A 21288-nucleotide genomic window follows, 5' to 3' on the forward strand; every position below is an offset into this window, starting at 1 on the left:
AAGTATCTTGAGTAGTAGACTTAGATCTTGGTTATCACATGTCGGCACCGCGGCCGCCACGAGGAGCAGCGTGGCAGCATCAGGTGACACGCCTCCCCAGCCTCCGCGGCAGACGTACGATGAATATCCTTTACACTAAATGCGATATTTTTACTAACAATAATTAAATTTCATTAAACCGAAGAAACATAAGTGCATTGGGTGTTTCTCCGTTATGTAGTCGCACTATTGATCCCTATTTTGGTTGCAGTACGACGTGTCCCCGCGCCTAGGCACCCGGCAGCCGCACGAGGTAAACACTGGCCAGCTGATCGGCCGCTGCGGGAGGTGTTGTGGGTGAGTGCCGCGCGACTCATGTGATATCTTCCGCTAAGGCCCCTTTCTCACGGGGCCACTTAGCAGCGCTTCTCAGCAGCGCCACTCACCCGCGTCGGTGGCGCTGTTAGCGCGCGATTCAATTTTAGCAGCGCTGCTGAGAAACGCTTCAAAGGCCCCTTTCAGACATGGACACTTAGCAGCGCTTCTCAGCAGCGCTGCTAAAATTGAGTCGGCCGTTAGCAGCGCTACAGTCGTGTCACGCACGCGCTGCTAAAGAAAAAGTGGCGCTGCTGCAGCTACGTGTGAAAGCTCCTATTGAATGCCATGTATCGCGACAAACAGCACTACTTTTTAAGATCGCCACTGGCGGCGAAGGCAACCCCTCAAATCCGTCTGCAGCGCTACTTTTTTGTGATCGTGGCTGCGTGTGAAAACCTCCATTCATCTTCATTATTTACCAGCGGCAGCGCTGCTGCTATGTGGCCACGTGTGAAGGGGGCCTGATTTAGTGTCCCCGGAGGACCTGAGGAAAATATATGCTGGGTGTGCACTACACCTCGGCACTCAGTACCGATGGCACGGTGCCTTCCTTGGGTCCTGGGACATGATGCAGGTCGAGCGTGTAGCTACATGATTTTTGCCTTGTGCAGTCAATAATCCGATGCATATAATAATTATAACATATAAAGAATATCAATGACAGTGATTACAATAATATTATCATTAGCTAGCAGTAATTGTAGTTTCATATTGGATTTATTTAATTTTACCTATTATTATTATTATTATTATTATTATTATTATTATTATTATTATTATTATTATTTTCTGTCATTATGAGTTCAATTATGTCATTGAAGATCACTTCCTCTTAGCCTGCAAGGATTCCAGTACTTCTGTCTCGTTTTTGTTACTGACAGTTTTCCTTGCTGACAGTCTCCTTCACCCACAAACTTTTTTATTTATTTATTTTTATTTTTTTATTTTTTTTGCCCTCACAAAAAAAATATCATTTACATTTCTCATCTAAAAATAGTAGTGATTCCGATCATTCCTTGAACTTCAATGTGCATTACTTTTAAATTTCCCAGTAAACCTTCACCGAGATGTACCAAATATCAACCTAGAACACAACTAAAAAATAAAAAAAAATAAAAAAAATGACCCTGAACCCATGACATACTCAACAAACAATCCTTGCCTTAACATTGCTATTTTGTGCAGGTTCTGTGGCTCCGGTGAACAAACCCCACCACCATGACCAACCCCCAGGAGCTGCAGGGCTTTGGGGAGGAGACAGCCAACTACACCTTCAAGGACGTGAGTCACTCGGCCACTGCTAGGTAGGATGAGGGCAGAGGAGGCAGGAAACTTATAACAAGGCTAAGAGCAGTTATTTTTCATGTTGTTTGGCGAGCCTGAAATATATTCTTGACATGTTCTATAAGTCTGATCATCCAGTTTAAATTTTACAACCATATTTTTTAAACAAAAGGAATGTGTATATAATAATTTCTTTCATTTTGAATTCCACCACTCCTTATTTGTCATACAAAATTTGCTTTTCCTCTAGTGTGCTATATTAGAGTTCATCTTTCAGTATGAATTTGCACCATAATCCATATCACTATCATCATGTCAGATTTTGTTCCTTACATATTACAAAAAGATTCAAAGTTATAGGATGTGTATTTCTCCTATTTCCCCTTAGACCTGTAGCTCATACAAAAGAGAGAGAGCATACTTACTATGATAAAGTAATACACAACAAACTAAACTTGAGGAATGCTGAAGATTGAGAGAAAGGAAACTTACAATTAAGAGAACAAGGCTGATATGTATTATGTTTGAAGACAAGGAAAGATAAATAATATAAAGAATGCTCTTGAGAGACCATTAATAGAGTGAAACATATCACCCTTTTCTCCCCACAGAGGCTTGACTGGCTGTTCCACGTCAACTCCCCCAGCGAGATATTCAAGGCTCAACCGACGTACTTCCTCTCTGAGTGGTCCTTTGTCATCATCGCCTCCCTCGCCCTCATCCATGGTGACTAATAACCGTCAATGTGTACTGTCCTCACCATCATCATGCATTCATCTCTACCTTTGATATTTAAGTTTTATTATTATTTTCCCAATGTTTAAGAGTTACCATTTTCCTTTACCACATTCATTTTTATCATTGCCTCTGCATTCTTGTCCTTAACCCGTCTGCAGTGATTGGCACGGATTTGGCTTTCACTGGTAGCCTGGTTAAATATACTCCCAGGTCTTTCTCTGCCTCTGTGGTGGATAATGGAGTGTTTCCCATGTGGTATTGGTATGCTGGATATCCCCTCCCAAGGGGCAATACTACATTTTTCTTAACTGAATTGTAGCAGCCACTTTTTGTTCCATTCCTGTAGCTTGATGATGTCTTCTTGTAGGAAATTGGCAGTGAAGGAGTTGATCAGGCGTTTACAAGCTGCCATCATCACCCTCATTATCTCATTCATCTGTATCATTGCCATGTGGTATTCATAATTTCTGGCCAGGTGATAACAGGTTAAGAGTGATATCTTGAGGTCATTTACAGGGGACTCTCGGCACTCTCTGTGTGGACCATCACCATTCATCATTCATCTTTATTACTGCCATTGGGGTTTTATAATTACTGACTTTGCGTTTATAGTTAGCGGTATTGACCTATAATGCAGGCGAGTCTATGCACTGTGTATGCATACTGCCTTTGCCACCATTGCTATGTCCATCTATATCTCTGTTATAGGATTGTAAAATTGTTGAGCAGGTGTTTCAGAGTTAAAATTATATAATGTGGTAGACTGCAGGATTCACATTATGAGCTTTACTCTCAACACTGTTACTACCTCCATTATCATATTCATTGCCATCCCCCAGTCCTTCCATCCCCAGCCTCACCTCACCCTCCTTTCCCATCTCTTTCAGCCTTCATCGTGGGGGGCCGCTGGAAGTATGTGTGGCTGGGCACCTACATGCATGGCGTCACCACAGAGCTCGTCTCCTTCTTCATGCCAGACATTGACAACTACTGGCACTCCCAGACCACTGTCATAATGCTGGGCCGCCGCCTGCCCTTCCACATCCCTCTAATCTGTGAGTTCCTCCCTTGACTATTTGGACACCGTGCTCTAGCTCTTGCCCTTGCAATCTTTGATTTAACAAAAGGTGTTTGGGATCATCTTCACTCATCACCTTTCATAGTTTTATGAAGCACAGAACATAACTCCATCAATTATTACTTTTTGATAGTATAACTACACCCAGTTTTGGCTGTCTTCCCTATAGATTTACATGCATGTCTAATGTAGAGAAATTCAATAAATATACAATTGCCAGTCATCTTTATATACACTGATGTTCAAGCTCTTAACAACACAAAATTTTACTCATCATATGGAAGTGTCATGTGATACAATAGCATTTGATGCCTAACAGTTGTATTCCCAGTCATCTAATTCATTGCAATTAGATAGGTCAAGCGAACAAGTGAATAGCATTTGTACATGTAGTTATAACAGTGAACCTTTCACCCCCTTTCAGATCCATCTTTCATGTACCATGCGGCCTACATGGTGGCTCATGCCAGGCTGCCACGCTGGGCCGAGCCATTTGCAGGTGTGTTGGCTGCCACTCAAGGGTGGTGAGAGTGCTGCCGTGCTGGGCTGTTGGGGCTTCTGCACACCTCCAGCCTCTAGGGGTCTGCTGCTTATAGTAATTAATTCAAGTTATTCTAAGCTTCACTTCTTGAGTATTGGTGCATGTGCTTTGTTGTGATGGGCTTCACTCCATTTAGTATTTTCTTTTTTCCAACACTTGGGTGAAACTTACTTGTACATTTTGAATGAGCTGCTACTTCTTCCGTTTCCTTATGCTTTGCTTTTTAGTAAGGAAAAAGAATACTTGGCTTCTGTTCTCAGACTTCTAAATAGGTAAGTCCTGGTCATCTCTAAGAGAAGTACATCTAATATAAAGCCCTACAATCACTCATGATTTTCATCCCTGATGCTGTGCTTGTTCTTCAAACTCCTTCCAGGCAAGTAAGTGTGGCAGATGTGTTCATTTATCTTAGATGATGAAAAAATTCATATGCTTCTCTTGATGCCCTTCAGTCTCTAGATGATTCTTTCAAAAAAGATCTCAAATCAGTCATCACTTGAAACATTTTACACTGAATCATTGATTCTAGTTTCAAATGCTTTTCCATTGTCTTTTGGTTTCTATCATTTGATGTTCTTTCAGTTTTCAAAGTTGTGATTTGTATGGATATTCTCTCATTTCTATGGATAAGGCATTAGCATACAGCCTCAATATGACTCTTTCAACCATCCGCATGTCCTTGAATACAAAGAGATTTTTTCACTGTGGAATTGGGTTATGTTGCTCAGCTTTCAACATATTGCAGAAAATATTTGAAAGTGAAAGTGATCTTGAGTTACCGGTAACTAAATTTTTATCATTCAGCCCACCTAAGGCTTGTATACAGAAAAAAAAAGCCATTATTTTAGGGGACTGGAATGTGAAACTGAATGTTTGGCAAATTTAGGCTTCAGCAACATGCAAGATTTTCACCCTTCCTTCTTAGGTCATCACTCATGCATGTGCTTGATAGGGAGAGAAGACATAATCCTTCCCTTCCCCCACACAGCTGGACTGGTCGAGGTCCTCATTGACCTTCCATACGACATCATGGCAGTCAAGTTTGTGCACTGGACTTGGCATGACACTGACCCCAACATTTATGACCGCCACTACTGGGTGCCTTGGAACTCCTACTACTTCCACCTCACCTTTGGCACAGCCTTCAACTTTGCTCTCCACTTCTGGCGGCGCAAGATTACTGGCCATGACGACAAGGATCAGGCAGCCAGGTACTTCTCCACACCTCATTGAATAATTATACACATTACCAATAGGTTTCTGAATCTATGAAGTCATTATTTACTTGATTTGTCAAAACCTACTAAAAATTATGACTGATTTTTGTCTTCAAGTTGCTCTTAATTTTTATCATCCTGAGTGAGGAGGGTTCACTAGTTCCTGTCTTTGTGGGGGGATTTGTGCGTAAGTAGTGCCCACCATGATGCATTAAGACTCAGGTTGCTGGAGGTTTTGATGACAGCTCTCAAAGCACTACACGGGGTAAAGCCATTGGATCTTTAGGCTTCTTGGGCCAAGACCAAGGTACAGGGGTTTGGAGGCTTACTGAATGAAATAATACTGTCTGTTCATCCGTGTGTCAAGGATATCAAGTTCTTTGAAAATGCCTTCATTGTGTAGTGCAGGACAACGTTGAGTCTCATCAAGAATTCTCAGAGCTGATTAGCTTGTCCCAGTGTGTTTTGGGCTCACTTGACAGAAGTACATGGAGTTGTCGATACCTATGAAGGAGAGACTTGGAAAACCAATTCACTTGTGCTCCCCATCTTACTTCATGGCTGTATGACATGGACACTAATTATACTTTGTTCACTCGAAGCATATATCTGGCTCCTTGCGGGGTTTTGTAACGACGCACATGATAGGCTATCTGATCATAATCCTCGCTCGTGGACGCTGCTCGTGATTGGCTGTCCAGTTGTGTGCTCAGTCACAGGCCCCTCTGGTGATATGTTTCTATATTACTTCCCGTAGCTCACCTACACTATTTTGATAGAAAGAAAAAGACTCTGTAATGATTGTAAAACACAAATACGTTTGTCACAACTCAGTAAAACAAAAAATAAAGAAATTATGATAGTATAATTGAAAGAACAATGTATTCAGTCCTCTGTAGCATGAGTAGCAGCGAGTCTCATGCGCAGTGCGAATCACTGCCATGGAGTGCAAGATGTTCGGTGTTTCGCTTATATCACAGTTTTATCTATAATCTGTTTACACCATTGTGTTCAGAATGCTTTCCTTTTTACCAAAATAGCATATCTTGTACAACAGGTGAGCCACAGGAGATTATATAAAAACATAACACCAGAGAGGCCCGTGACTGAGCACACGACTGGACAGCCATTCACGAGCAGCGCCCGGGAGCGAAGATTATGATCAGATAGCCTATCATGTGCGTCAATACAAAACTCCGCTAGGAGCCAGATGTACTCTTCGAGTGAACAGAGTATAGTGACCTGCCAGGCCAAGGTGATGCCTATGGTAATAAGTACCATTGCAGAGTCATGGGGTATTGCTTGAATGACTTGTGTCAAATTTGTGCTCACTCCTTGAAACTGGATCAAGGTTCACTTCTTGCATTATCTGAGAATGCCAACTCAGCCCATAAGGCCATGGGGCACACTACCCAAAAACTGAACCTGTTGACCAGACTTTTTCTGTACGAAACAGTCCTGTGCGGAAGAGGCTACGGGTGCACCCACTATGCTCGTGGCTTGAGTAAGTCGATGGATACTGTTGGGAGGTACTTGGTGTGGGAAACAGGTCTGCATGGAGACTTCCACGGATAGACCCTTGGAAATGGTCTTAAAGGGTGGGCAATGTGCCCTCGGTGTATTCTCCCATTGGTTGATAGATCTTTATAACTATGATATATTTCCACAAAGGTACATGCTGTATCATCATTTAGAGATGAAGATTATTAATTTACCTTTCCATATTACGGGAGGTTGAAATTAAGAACTGACTCCATTTTAACACCCTGTTTTATTATTTTTGTCCACAACACATCACAATGGTAAAAAGGTAGTTAGGGGAATCCAGTATAGCTGTGCATGGCCTTGGTGCTCATCTCCATCTTTTAGACCCTTCTTTTCATTATTTTTAATCAACTCTTTTATCACTCATTAATTAATCCATAAATGATCTCACCGTCTCGTATCCCTGGTAGCGTGATCCGGCTTAAGTTGTTATTGGAGACTGGTGTTCGGGGATAAACAAGGGAAAAAGTAAATATACATTTATTTAAAATTAAATGAAAGTAATTGCCTTACGCAATATTCTATGCTCAGACGATCATAACACTGGCATATTCAGCAATGGATGTAACATATGACAAACGACATGTCTTAAACATAATACTACAATATGTGCTCAGTTGTTGCCAATAATAATAACACTCGTCGTTCCACAAGCAGTGGTTTGTATCTCTCTGCTTACATCACAATCATTATGTACTCTCTTCACAAAATCCTAATAACACATTCCTGTAGTATAATCTACGACAAGTCATGGAAACACATTATTTTACCACACCCAGTGGTTTTACCTTTTTACATCGCAAACAAATAATCACAATCCTGTCCCACTCACAATCCTACTTCACATCTCCTACATTATAATCTCCAGGACAATACAGTCGGTTTCCCTTAGATTCTCGAATTTCTACTCACGATTAAGATCACAACAGCCATCCTCGGCTGAGTGAGTAGCAGGTCTGCTTGAGGCGAGAACCAAGCTCGGTCTACTCATACTACTGATTTCTAGGCCACATTTTTCTTTGCTTTAGGCGGACTTACATCCTTGACACGCCCTTAATTTTCTACATAACCAGTGGCCAATACTTCCTGTCACACCCATCTGCTAGCTCATTATGTTGTATTGTTTTACTTCTCCTGCTATTCGTGAGTCAGTCTTAAGACACTCTCAGTGATTTTTCTGTTAAATTATTGGCTCATAACATGTCGCCACGACTGACGCCACGGGTCAGAGTCTTTTCAATGGTTGTTCACACTTTCTGACCACGCCCACTGGGCATCTGTTTTCTGTACCTGAGTCTGGGTATCTGTTTTCCTTTACCCTCGTTGTTTCCCCTCTTTGGTACTTGAGATGCTTACACTGTTATATATGTCACTTTTTTTGTTAGTGTTTGTCCTGTCAGATGTCTACACAGTTGTATACCTGCCTTTCCTCTCTGGGTATCTGTTTTCCTTTACCCTCGTTGTTTCACCTCTTTTGTACTTGAGATGTTTACACTTATATATATGTCACCCTTTTTGTTAGTGTTTGTCCTGTCAGATGTTTACACAGTTGTATATCTCACCTCTGTTTCCTCGTTTTCTGGGTCCTGACATTACTTCCCCTTCCGGAAGATCTCGCCCCTGAGATCTCACAGGTGTTGGTGGAGAAGATACGCCTTGCAATGTCTGCAGTTGGTTCGAGTCTGGAATTAGGCGGCGTCGTGCGTAGCGTAGGACATAGGAATACCCCACGGCAGACGTTACCAGCAGAAGAACCAGGATCACGACAATGGCGAAGACAATCCACCAATGGATTGCGGGTTGAAAGGGCTGATCCGGCTCGACCACATAATTTAGGGGCTGCAAGCCAGCTGTTAGCTCCTGTAGGGGATGGACTCAGCACTGCGAAGAGAACCTTGCCAAGCATCAATATCCCATTATCCGTCAGGCTGACAGTATGTCTGTTTACAGGATGGGTAGAGCATGTGAGTGTCAGAGTGATGGGGGAGGCAAGTGAACAGGTCCAGTAGCTAGGACCTTTCAAAACATAGGGGGAAATGTTTTCAAGACTATTGTGTGGCAGAGGTTGATCACTGACTCATGTTTCAAGAAAGCAGCCGATTTACAAGAGGCTGCGTTACTAGCCTCATGGACGGGGCCTGTGGGAGGACAAACTAACATATGGTTATTCTTGTTACAGTGTTTTATACTAGAAAGCATAAAATATATTTTCCTATTCTCACTGAAGGCAATACATCTTGAATCAACACTATACATAAGAAAGTAAGTGCTGTTCTGCACAGAATGGAAGGAGTCGATTCGAAAGACATCAAAGTTGTCAATAGGATCTAATAGCAAAGGTTTGGTGAAATATAAATTACGAGAATCGTAAAGCCGTTGTCCTGGAGGACAGTTATTACATCCCTATATAGAGCTAAAAATCAAGAACTGCAAGGCACAAAAGACCTGGAGGCCGATCCTAGGCTTCCTTTAATGTACTGAACAACTGTTTGTTTCACATAATGGTTGGAGTTATGTATGTTTGCAGGGGAGCCTGCAGACTCAAATATAAATCTTGTATACCTGGTCTTATGTGTCTCAATGCTAAGTCAAAATATAACAATTCTTGTAGGAGCTTTTTTCTCTTCCTAATGCCATAGTCTATACTAAAATGGCGCACAACTTGGTTCAATACATCTACAGCTGAATATAGCCTGTTAAAGGCAGATTGCATGGCATGCATATTACTTAATGATGTTGAGTTTTTCATAATAAACATTTAACTATATAAAATCCTTCTCAGTTAATGACTCTAGTCCTCTATTTTTTCATGAATAGCATCAACTTGAGCCTGGGTCGCGGTACCAAATAGGTTATTAGACAAGGATCCTCAAAAAAATTATTTCCCGTTTTTTTCTTTTCTCTATAATTCATAGAAGCATGCAGCTTGTTTTGAATAGTAGTCATCACATAGCCTAAAACTTTTTTTTTTTTTTTAGATGATGCAACAATAAACTGAATTCGTTTTCAAAATTAAAGAGTGTGTATTTTATTGCTTTTACAGCTGGATACTCAGGTGACATTTGAATAATATTTCAGGTAATGAAGCAGTTAAAACTGTGCTTTATATAATGCAGCTAAAATATCTTCTGTGAGGCTAAACGGTACTATAGTCTCTGTCTGTGAGGACTATAATATAGAGAGTAAGTTGGTGTGAAACTTTGGCCAGCACGTGTTGGGGACTCCTGTTGTGTCAATGAGTCCGAAAGAGTCAAATCAATCTGTGGTTTATTTCGTCATATTTCCGCTTAATTATTGCATTTTTATCCTTATACATTATTCCTGTTCTATATCGTATTAGTTTTGACATTACATTAGGCAACTCTTGTACCGTCGAAGAGCGAAGGCTTTATCTATGCCGAGGTGGCTCTGAAAGTTTGGGAGTAACCTGAGAAGGTAGGGCCTGTGCATCAGCTGTTTATTGCTGTTGTAGAACGAACATTATTTAATGTGTCATGAGTAGCAGTCACCTCTCCGCTACGAGTCATTATTTTCGGTAGAATTTTTCTCAGCGATTTCAGGGTTGAGCAATGCAAAGAATAGATCAGTGTCTGTCTCTGGATTTAAAGGGTATGCTCGCCTAATCGTTGGACATTGCTGCACGTCGATGCAATCTTCATGAAGGACTTTTACTCTATCTGTGGGGACCGTTGAAACCTTACTAGTCCTGAGGTTTATAATTTTTACCATTATATCACTGATCTTCTCTATTACCCTGTAGGGTCCATCAAAAATAGGTTGCAACTTTTTCTTTTCTTTTCTTTTTGGTGTATGTTGGAGGAACACTCTGTCGCCAACGTTGATAGTTTTGATTTTTGTAACTTGGTAATACTTTTCCATTTCTTCTCTACTTTTTTTTTTGTAAACCTGGTATCTATCATAAACTTTCTTTGCAATTGCAGCCATTTCCTTTTCATAGGAGTCAATATCATAAACTTTCCTCGCAATTGCAACCATTTCCTATTTATAGGAGTCAATATCATAAACTTTCCTCGCAATTGCAACCATTTCCTATTTATAGGAGTCAATATCATAAACTTTCCTTGCAATTACAACCATTTCCTATTTATAGGAGTAAATATCATACCAGGGCTGCTGAATTTTTTTCTAACAGTGTAGGGTACAGGAGGATCTCTAAAAATCCTCTCTCTGTCTCTCTCGATAAAATGGGGACTCCTTTATGGTGCGATAATACGCAGGATTATAGGCCAAGACGTCTATAAGTAGCATTATATCCCAAACGGACACATTTCCAAGAACATTCTCCTCAAAATGTTAACAACAGTATAATTTGCGCGCTTTATTACCTCTATTTCCATTTGTATGGTAAGCCGTTATTCGCGTGTCGCACAGGTAGCTTCCAATTTATCTCCTGCATCACGGAATTAACGAACTCTGAACCTTGACCTGTAACAACTGTCTGAGGAACACCGTGTACACAAACAACATCCACGTACAACGCCCTTGCCATTTCGCGGGCTTCCTTACTCCGTAAGGGTACTATAATCAAATACCTTTTAAAAACATCAACTATGGGCATTACGTATCGAATCCCATTGTCCGATACACCCATGGGACCCACAAGGTCCATGTGTATTCTTCCAAAAGGAGCGGTGACGTCTGGATATTGCCGCCAAGGAGCAGGGTGCAAGTTCCCAACTCACTTTTAAAACGACTACCATGACGCACTTCCTTACATAATTTTCTACATCCCGTTTCATTCCAGGCCAGAAAGCGAACTTTCTACACCGACATAACGTAACTTTGGTTCCTCCGTGCCCTGCAGTGGCGACGAATGAGCCAGAGTTATCGCCTTGGAAATACTTGGGGGGTAGAATCACCACCTTAGTGGCTTCTCCGTACGGACTCACTAAAACACATCATTTATTTCCACCTGTAACTCTGACAGGGGCGGCATCTCACATTATGCCCATCTTCAACACAATATAACATAATTTCCACCTGTACTCTAATAGGGCGGCATCTCAGATTATGCCCATCTTCAATACAATATAACACATTTTCCACCTGTACCTCTAACAGGGCGGCATCTCACATTATGCCTTTTTCTCTGAGTCTTTGCTCAATTTTCATTCTTGGGCTTCCTTCTTTTAGCATACTTATATGCTGGCTGCTCATCATGCAGCTCACTAATCTCCTGAATACTCCAGTCAAGTGTGTGGCCAATACACTCACTATTCAGGTTCATACATATCATGTATTTTATTTTCTAGTTTTTCGGCGCCTGTTTCTTTTTCTGCACTAGTGCAATACCTTGCCCCTCATTATCCACGTGTTCCACGGTTTTTGTTGTTCCCCATCCACAAACATTATCGCGCGTGTCCTTCTAATTCAATCTCAGTGTCCTGTGAGCCTTCATCCTTGATAAAAAATATGCTACTATATTTTCCTTGCCAGGCAAATGATTGATTGTGAAACCATACTCACTCATGAGAGTCTGCCATCTAGCTATCCTGCCGTTGGGACTAGCTACCTGTAACAACCAGACTAAAGGTCTGTGATCCGTGTGGATCTCAACAGGGTAACCCAGTATTAATGGGCGGTTTACGTGTAACCCATAAATTACAGTTAAAGCCTCTCGTTCAACTATATTGTTCCGCTGTTCTGCCGTATTCAATTTCTCACAAAAAAAAGATACAGGTCTTAGTTTATCATCATTATCCTGTTATTGCAATACTCCACCAGTATTGTAGTAGGATGCGTAGAGTGACTGTACCAAGCATTCTATCCTTAAGGGTTGAGAACGCAATTTTTGTTTCATCCGTCCATATGAGTGGAGTTTTAATTATTTATTTATTTATTTATTTATTTTTTTGTGTACCTTTCTTCCCTTTGTAAATCTTTAGAAAAGGAGCTACAATTTGTGAATAATTTGCAATTAATTTGCGATAATAATTAGTCAATCCAAGAAATGACTGTAAATCATGAACAGTTTGGGGGGCCAGGACGTTTTGTATGGCCTCCAGCTTGCTAGATTGAGGTCTTATTCCCTCTGAGCGGATGGCATGGCCCAGGTAATCTACTTTGTCCTTAAAAAAGTTACACTTCTCCATCTTAAGAGTCAGTTTGGCTTCCTTTAAGCGATCCAGAATTTGTTCTAAGTTATCTGCGTGATTAGAAAATATATCGCCCAGGATAATTATGTCATCAAGGTACACCTGAACCTTGTTGCTTAATAGTCCTGTAAGGACAGTGTTTATTATTTTCTTGCAGCAGGACGGGGCTGTTTTAAGGCCAAAGGGGAGGGAAGTAAATTCCCAATGTCCTGCTGGAGAAGAAAATGCCGTCTTCTCTCTGCTGATTTCATCTAGGGGGATTTGATGGTAACCCTGTTTCATGTCTAGGCATGGAAAAAAAAAACTTACTATCTCCCAATTGATTGAGTATGGTAATTATATTAGGGAGTGGGTACCGGTCGTCCCGTAGTGTTTTATTAAGTGCCCGGAAGTCCAGACAAAGTCGTAGTACTCCATGTTTTTTTTTTTGCACTGGGATAAGTGGGGCATTATAGGGTGATCGCGAAGGGCGAATCACACCCTGTAGCTAGAGCGATATAAGTTGTTCATTTACTCTGTCATGATAACTGATAGGAATGTTATATGGACGCCTGTACACTACTTCATCAGTGTTTTGCTTGATGGTGCTTGAAAAAATAGGGCGTTACTGTTAATGGTTCTTGTTCTGTGGAAAACACTGCTATATATTTATCTATTAAGGACTTTAAAACCTAATTCTCTCTCTTCACTTGGGAATTTAGCGTCAACAATTTGATAGAGGCTTTTCTTCCTTACTTCAAGCTCTGCGGGCTTCAAGTCTGTTTTAGCTGTGTCAGCGGTCTGTACACTAGATACTTGTGGCAGATCAGCGTATAGCTCATGAGTGACAGGCTTCACAAATCCTAACGTTGTATTATCATCTATCCTTACACTCACTTTCAATATTCAAATACGGCACAGTGACATAAGATCTTTAATTGTCAGATGAAGGGGCTAACTTAACTATCCCTGAGCACAAGACTCTAGCCTGAGGAGTACTAACACAAGGCTCAAATAAAGCTTCACTTGCCTGTAGTTGCGTCACTAGCGTTATGTAACCTGCAACAGATGCATGCAGTTGCAAAGGTTCCGCTGCTTGGCAACGTACGGCCTTATTTTCAGTGAGACCTTCTTTATTTCCATCTACATTTAGCTAAGATCCTTCACCTCTAGATATAAGACATATTTTTTCTGGCATAATTGTATGGTTTCCCCTTCTATTATCAGTTTTAAGCTTCGTTCTTTTGTTCCTCATTTAGTTGCAATGTTTTCAAAATAATCTCGTGCTACACGACAAATCAGTACTCACCATAATATGAGTCGGCAAATCTACATCGCGTGTTATCAATAAGTCTTGAAACTACTTTTCCTTCCATATTAACTTGTCTTTTACCGTCATTTTCAATATGGTATCTTTGCACAGAGACAATATTCACGGGTTTCGCTTCACAGTTATTTACTGCGAGCCCTAATTCTTTAATAAATTCATCCGTTAAAACTCACACACGCTCCTGTTTCTAGGAGTGCTGCCACTTTTGCATATGTGTTATCATGAGTAGTGCGATCTGCCTAACAAAGTTACTCTTGAGTTATGTTGATTATAGCCTTCTTGTCATTATTTTTAAGGTCACTCCCTTGTTCGTTATAGCCTTCTTTTCCTTATATTTATGTGAGGCGGTTACTCCCTTGTTCGTTATAGCCTTCATCTTATTATATTAAAGGTTACTCCCTTGTTCGTTATAGCCTTCATCTTATTATATTAAAGGTTACTCCCTTGTTCGTTATAGCCTTCATCTTATTATATTAAAGGTTACTCCCTTGTTCGTTATAGCCTTCATCTTATTATATTAAAGGTTACTCCCTTGTTCGTTATAGCCTTCATCTTATTATATTAAAGGTTACTCCCTTGTTCGTTATAGCCTTCATCTTGTTATATTAAAGGTTACTCCCTTGTTCGTTATAGTCTTCATCTTATTATAATAAAGGTTACTCCCTGTTTTGTTCTTCGCTCATTTCCCGTTTTTTTCCACTGCAAGTGTGCATATTTAATTATTTATTTATTTACCCCTCATTTATTTATTTAATGATATTTGTAGTAGTTAACTGAGGGGGGGTACCTACCCTGGCCTCCTCATCCTCTGATTCTCTTACTTCACACATTTATTTTAATACTTCACACATTTGTCCATATGCTTCTTTTTTTTTTCATTCTCGACTTTTTATCCATACCTCACACTTTTCTTAGTATTTCACATGTTTTCTACATCATACTCTACACTTCCTACCTGGGGGATCGCGGGTTAAGCCTTTATAAAGTCACTCTATGGCTGCATGTCCGCCGCGGCACACCACCACCCTGTGAGGCGTAGAGCCCCGTGTTCCCCTCCATCCTGGGGTAACAATCCTAAAACAAACAAACCTGGGAGGCGGGACGCTGCCGCTGCCTGTCACATGACACCCTCTCACTGATGAATGGATCGCGGCGTGGGTGGAGAGAGACTGCCCATCCCTCTCCACTCCGCCCGGGAAGGAACTCATGAATTCTCGGTTGAGTCGCGTGTGCTACCCATTGCACTACAGAACAACAGTGGTTGGCCAGAGTTTCCATTACCATATCGTCAAAGTCCATGTCCTCCGAAGAACCATTAATTATATAATTAAATCGTCACTATTATTTCCGCCACTTAAAACGAGCAAAGCTTAATGAAAATAAGAGGCGTTTTCTCGTCAGAGTAAATTAAACAAAAGCACTGTAAGCACATGTCCCTATTTATCCCTATACCGCTGCCGCCAGTTTTAGACCCTTCTTTTCATTATTTTTAATCAACTCTTTTATCACTCATTAATTAATCCATAAATGATCTCACCGTCTCGTATCCCTGGTAGCGTGATCCGGCTTAAGTTGTTATTGGAGACTGGTGTTCGGGGATAAACAAGGGAAAAAGTAAATATACATTTATTTAAAATTAAATGAAAGTAATTGCCTTACGCAATATTCTATGCTCAGACGATCATAACACTGGCATATTCAGCAATGGATGTAACATATGACAAACGACATGTCTTAAACATAATACTACAATATGTGCTCAGTTGTTGCCAATAATAATAACACTCGTCGTTCCACAAGCAGTGGTTTGTATCTCTCTGCTTACATCACAATCATTATGTACTCTCTTCACAAAATCCTAATAACACATTCCTGTAGTATAATCTACGACAAGTCATGGAAACACATTATTTTACCACACCCAGTGGTTTTACCTTTGCTTTACATCGCAAACAAATAATCACAATCCTGTCCCACTCACAATCCTACTTCACATCTCCTACATTATAATCTCCAGGACAATACAGTCGGTTTCCCTTAGATTCTCGAATTTCTACTCACGATTAAGATCACAACAGCCATCCTCGGCTGAGTGAGTAGCAGGTCTGCTTGAGGCGAGAACCAAGCTCGGTCTACTCATACTACTGATTTCTAGGCCACATTTTTCTTTGCTTTAGGCGGACTTACATCCTTGACACGCCCTTAATTTTCTACATAACCAGTGGCCAATACTTCCTGTCACACCCATCTGCTAGCTCATTATGTTGTATTGTTTTACTTCTCCTGCTATTCGTGAGTCAGTCTTAAGACACTCCCTCAGTGATTTTTCTGTTAAATTATTGGCTCATAACATGTCGCCACGACTGACGTCACGGGTCAGAGTCTTTTTCAATGGTTGTTCACACTTTCTGACCACGCCCACTGGGCATCTGTTTTCTGTACCTGAGTCTGGGTATCTGTTTTCCTTTACCCTCGTTGTTTCCCCTCTTTGGTACTTGAGATGCTTACACTGTTATATATGTCACTTTTTTTGTTAGTGTTTGTCCTGTCAGATGTCTACACAGTTGTATACCTGCCTTTCCTCTCTGGGTATCTGTTTTCCTTTACCCTCGTTGTTTCCCCTCTTTTGTACTTGAGATGTTTACACTTATATATATGTCACCCTTTTTGTTAGTGTTTGTCCTGTCAGGTGTTTACACAGTTGTATATCTCACTCCTCTGTTTCCTCGTTTTCTGGGTCCTGACACATCAGGTTGGCCCTTGAGCCTGTGATGGGAGATAACCCATTACTGCAGGACAAAGGGCCAGTGTGATATCCAAGTTACCAGAGTCTAACTTCATCAGGTTTCCCCAGGTACCCATTTACTGACCAGCCTAAAAGGGAAGATGAACAGCTGGGTAAGCTGTGTGCCAAATGCCTGAGCCAGGATTCAAACCCGGGCCCTGTAGCTAGGCGTGCTAACCACAGCACCATGGAGGTCCAAAGATCACATGACATTTTTAGATGGTCCAGCCTGTCTGCAGCACATGATCAAGGCCAATTATGTTCATTTACTGCCTGTGTGCACCTAATATTGTAAATATGGAAAATAAGCTTTCAGATTTTCAAGAAACAAGAACATAGGCCAAGGAGTTGTCTCCTCTAAGATTTTATATTCATTTCAGTCCTGGCAAGGAGATACTGTGTGCCATGCTGGCTGGGCTGTGTGGCATGCCTGGAGGGGTGCTGCAGTTCCTCTTCCTTTACCACCCCCTCCATGACACTCTTGGCATTCACACCGAGAACTGCGTCTTTATCATTGTGGTTGTATACTTCCTCATTGTGTGGACAGCAGACCGAACTCCACCGCATAACGCACGCAGCCAAAAAGGTCTGATGCAACTTTTTTTTTATTAGCTTTTTCTATGATTAGTCAAATTTCCTAACAAAAGTGAAAACAATTACAATGGATTGAAGCATATATGATGCAATTTTCCATTCAAATAGATGCCTCCCTCTTTGATTATGAATGCTGTCTTGTAGCCTCAAGTGGACATTTCCACTGGTCTGTGATCATCGTGGTGTTCAACATGGTGCTGCACTATGGCCTCTACCTGGGCATGGCGCTCTTTGGCTCCCCTGAGAACGAAGTCTCTATTGGTCTGCATGAGCGCACAGGGCCATGTGACGAGAAGACCAAGGTGTACACTGCCATAGGAGGGGTGAGTCATGCAGGAGTGTTCTTGGTTACTCCATTTTTCATGAGGCCTCACCAAGCTCCTCAGTCTTCCATAATAATGAACTGATCATCTCCAAACTTGTCATGTAAGCCTAAAGTAATATTGACAAATTCATCTAATTGTGCCAAACATTTTGCCCATATTATTTTGATTTATATATATATATATATATATATATATATATATATATATATATATATATATATATATATATATATATATATATATATATATATATATATATATATATATATATATATATATATATATATATATATATATATATATATATATATATATATATATATATATATATATAAATGGCAGGACACATCACAGAAAACTATTAATACAGACATGCTGAAGACTTCACTTTACCATTGTTGCTTCTCAAAAGCTTCAAGATGCAAATATGTTGGAATAAAATCACCTTTGTGTCAGTTGAATATGAACTTATTTAAGCTTGTGAATAGGTAGGTTACCTAAAGACAATAATCTTAACAGTGTTCTGTCAGCCACCTGATACTCTTCTATCTGACTTAATTACACTTTACTGACTTACTATTCTGCATTCTCATCCCTTTCCCAAACTAAACTGCCATGTATTGTGTTTCTTCAACTTCACTGCACTTCACTCAACTCAGTACCCAATGATCGACTATAAAGAGCACTTGCTCATGTCAGGAGGGTACCTGCTGGCGATTATGAGTCCAACACGTGATCAGAGCATGGTGGCGAATTTTGTTCTTTTACTCATACCACACCTATAGGGATTTCATAACTCACTCCATGCCATCCCCTCCCCTTGGCCTACATGCTCCCCTCAAGAAGCTCATATTCAGTGCACTTCCCTTTCTCTAATGTAACTCATCTCATGCCCATGCTATTGAGGCACATGTTTTTCTTTATTTTTTTCTTTATCTTTTTTTTATGATTGTATTCTTCACTTCCTCTTAACCTCCAAACTCACACTCAGAGGACTTGAAGAGGGGAGTATCAAGACACCTGTCTCTAAACTGATAAGCTCATTTTGGCTTTTACTCTTTGCAGGAGCAGTATATTTATGAGCTGTATTTCATATATTTTCTTTTATTATTTGTTGGGTATGAAAGATGTTTTTGATCCTTGGTTTATCTCCTTTATCATGAAAGCAAGTGATTAGTCCCAGTCATTTGCAACACATCTGTCATTCCTACTCGTTCTCCCTCAGGAGCTGGAGCGCAGGACGTACCTCTGCACCAATGACTATGACGAGGGCTACTTTGACTTCCACTGTTTGCCCGAGGGTAAGCCTGCGAGCAATGGCATGGAGTGGTATACCATCTGCGGCACGCCCTTCCCTAACCGCGCTGAGTACATTTCTGCCATCATGCTGGTGTGCACTGTGGCAACATTTGTGTACTACAACCTCTTGGTCCGCAGTTCTCGTACACTGTACCACCACAAGACAGCCCCTAAGAGGAATTTTAAGAAACTTAATTGAGGCCAAATAGCAACAGTATATTGAATTTGTGCTTTTAACATGCCAATATTTTACATTAAACACTGGCTGTGACTGGGTCTTTTAGTATACATACACACACCCTGTGCAATTGCCATTTAAGCCATAAAGAATAAACATATATATATATTTTTTTTACATGCCAGCCTATAGCACCTGTAGGCTTTCTTGATGGGCCCGGTTGGTGGTCGGCCCCAGCCTGTTATGGCGCAGGCAAGTGTTTTATAGTGGCACCATCTTTTCTTGGCTCATGCTGCCCCCCGTAGCTCGTTCTTGATTCACTTGGGCAGTTTCCTCTAGAGTTCAGGTTGATCGGTGGTCTTCAGGACAGCATGTGGGTAGTCTTAGGCCACTCGACGGTGATTGAAAAATCCCAGGTGGTAGCGGGGGATTCGAACCCGCGTCGTCCATCAAGCGGTGAATGTGGGGCCCGCACGATAACCACTTTGCCACCGCCTCCCCATAAACTTGTTACCTATTTATCAATGAACTTAAAGTTGTCCTACTCTGGACATCAAGCAGGTTACCACTTCAATATTACTGGAACATTGATTGTTGTGAAATGAAGTTTATCTTTCTATCACTAACTCCAATGCCTTGTTTTCTCATGTGTAACTTCACTAAATGGGTGGCCACAGAAGTATTATCTACAGTTTTCTTTGTTTTGTCTGTCTCCAGTATTAATCCACTGTATTGATTAATTTTACTGGTCTCTAATGGATACCATCTTCCTCAATGCTACTGATTATGCTGATTTGTTTTATAAATAACTACACAACAACTTGCTGAGCTGCTTGGCTAATAATTAAACAACATTGAGCTTATCTGCTTATCTACTGAGCACAACTAGTAACAACTTGTGTATACAGTGCACTACCGCTGCTTGTTTGGCTTCCTGGCTAAGCACCTTGCAGCATAGGCAATTAGTCTCTGATTTGTAATATATGTGCGGTGGCTGAGTGGTCAGCATGCGGACGCAGTGCCCTGAAGGACCCGAGTTCAAGTGCCGCCACTGCTGACAATTTTCATTCAACACTAAGTGGCCTAATACTACCCACATGCTGTCCTCATAACCACCTATCAACCCAAACTTTAGCAAAACTCTATAGCAAGGAGCAAAGATGATCTCTGGGAAGCTGCATAAGCTGAGCAAAATGGCATCAATATAAAACACTTGCCTGTGTCACAAAAGGACTGTGGCCGACTAGCAGGCCCCATCAGGAAAGCCTCCTGGTGCTCTAGTAAGCCAAATGAAAAAAGAAGGAAGAAAGAAAAAAATAGATGCACGAAAATTTTTCATATCCACCGCTTAAATATGGTACTTGGAAGCCATTACTTGACATCAGTGTTTCTGTGGGCTTGTAATAATTGTGATATCAGTGACAGTATGATGGTGCTAACCAGGGGTGTGGAGTCGGAGTCGGAGTCGGAGTCGAGGAGTCGAGGAGTCGGCTACTTTTGGCCGGAGTCGGAGTCGGAGTCGGAGTCGGTCGGAGTCGAATTGAGTCAGAGTCGGAGTCGAGTCGGAGTCGGTAAAAATATGAGCGACTCGACTCCTTTACGCTAATTTTTTAGTAAAGATTTCACTTCATGGCGATTCTTACAAATTGGGAGAAATTGACGTTTTGGAAGATATGTCCAATCAAACAGTCTTATGGAATATTGGTATTTTAATATTTTTCATGCTTTTTATTTTGTATTTTCTTGAGGATATACCTTAAGGAAGGAGGAACAACCACCCTGACAACAGATAGTACAGGTATCCTTTTGCCATATTTTATGGTGTTTTGCATGAGCTAATGTGTATATTTAATTCTATCATGGAGGATAATTGCTAAGTGATATCCAAGGATGGTAATAAAAAAATAATATATATATATAT

General features: G+C 40.9%; 1 protein-coding gene across 3 annotated transcripts; it reads left to right on the forward strand.

The window, feature by feature from the left end:
- The first annotated feature begins 252 nt into the window (after positions 1–252).
- Positions 253–19460, forward strand: LOC127007364 (uncharacterized). Of its 3 annotated transcripts, none has more exons than XM_050878246.1 (9): positions 253–336; positions 1543–1638; positions 2253–2367; positions 3267–3434; positions 3882–3956; positions 4987–5209; positions 17351–17556; positions 17709–17887; positions 19116–19460. In XM_050878246.1, the coding sequence occupies exons 2-9, from the start codon at positions 1576–1578 to the stop codon at positions 19386–19388; spliced, it is 1302 nt and encodes a 433-aa protein (XP_050734203.1). In that variant the 5' UTR covers positions 253–336; positions 1543–1575; the 3' UTR covers positions 19389–19460. The 3 variants fall into 3 exon arrangements, with proteins under 3 accessions (XP_050734203.1, XP_050734206.1, XP_050734207.1); XM_050878249.1 differs by lacking the exon at positions 253–336 and adding an exon at positions 533–931; XM_050878250.1 differs by lacking the exon at positions 253–336 and having other exon boundaries at positions 1543–1661.
- The last annotated feature ends 1828 nt before the right edge of the window (positions 19461–21288 follow it).

The sequence above is a fragment of the Eriocheir sinensis genome, chromosome 35 (assembly GCF_024679095.1).
Source record: "Eriocheir sinensis breed Jianghai 21 chromosome 35, ASM2467909v1, whole genome shotgun sequence".
In the NCBI taxonomy this organism is placed as follows: Eukaryota; Metazoa; Arthropoda; class Malacostraca; order Decapoda; family Varunidae; genus Eriocheir; species Eriocheir sinensis.

Bases quoted from the DNA above. Each gene is read 5' to 3' on its own strand.
- LOC127007364 (XM_050878246.1), top strand. From the start codon at position 1,576: ATGACCAACCCCCAGGAGCTGCAGGGCTTTGGGGAGGAGACAGCCAAC. The intron at 3,435-3,881 runs GTGAGTTCCTCC...ACCCCCTTTCAG, and splicing joins CTTCCACATCCCTCTAATCT to ATCCATCTTTCATGTACCAT. The intron at 17,557-17,708 runs GTCTGATGCAAC...GCTGTCTTGTAG, and splicing joins TAACGCACGCAGCCAAAAAG to CCTCAAGTGGACATTTCCAC.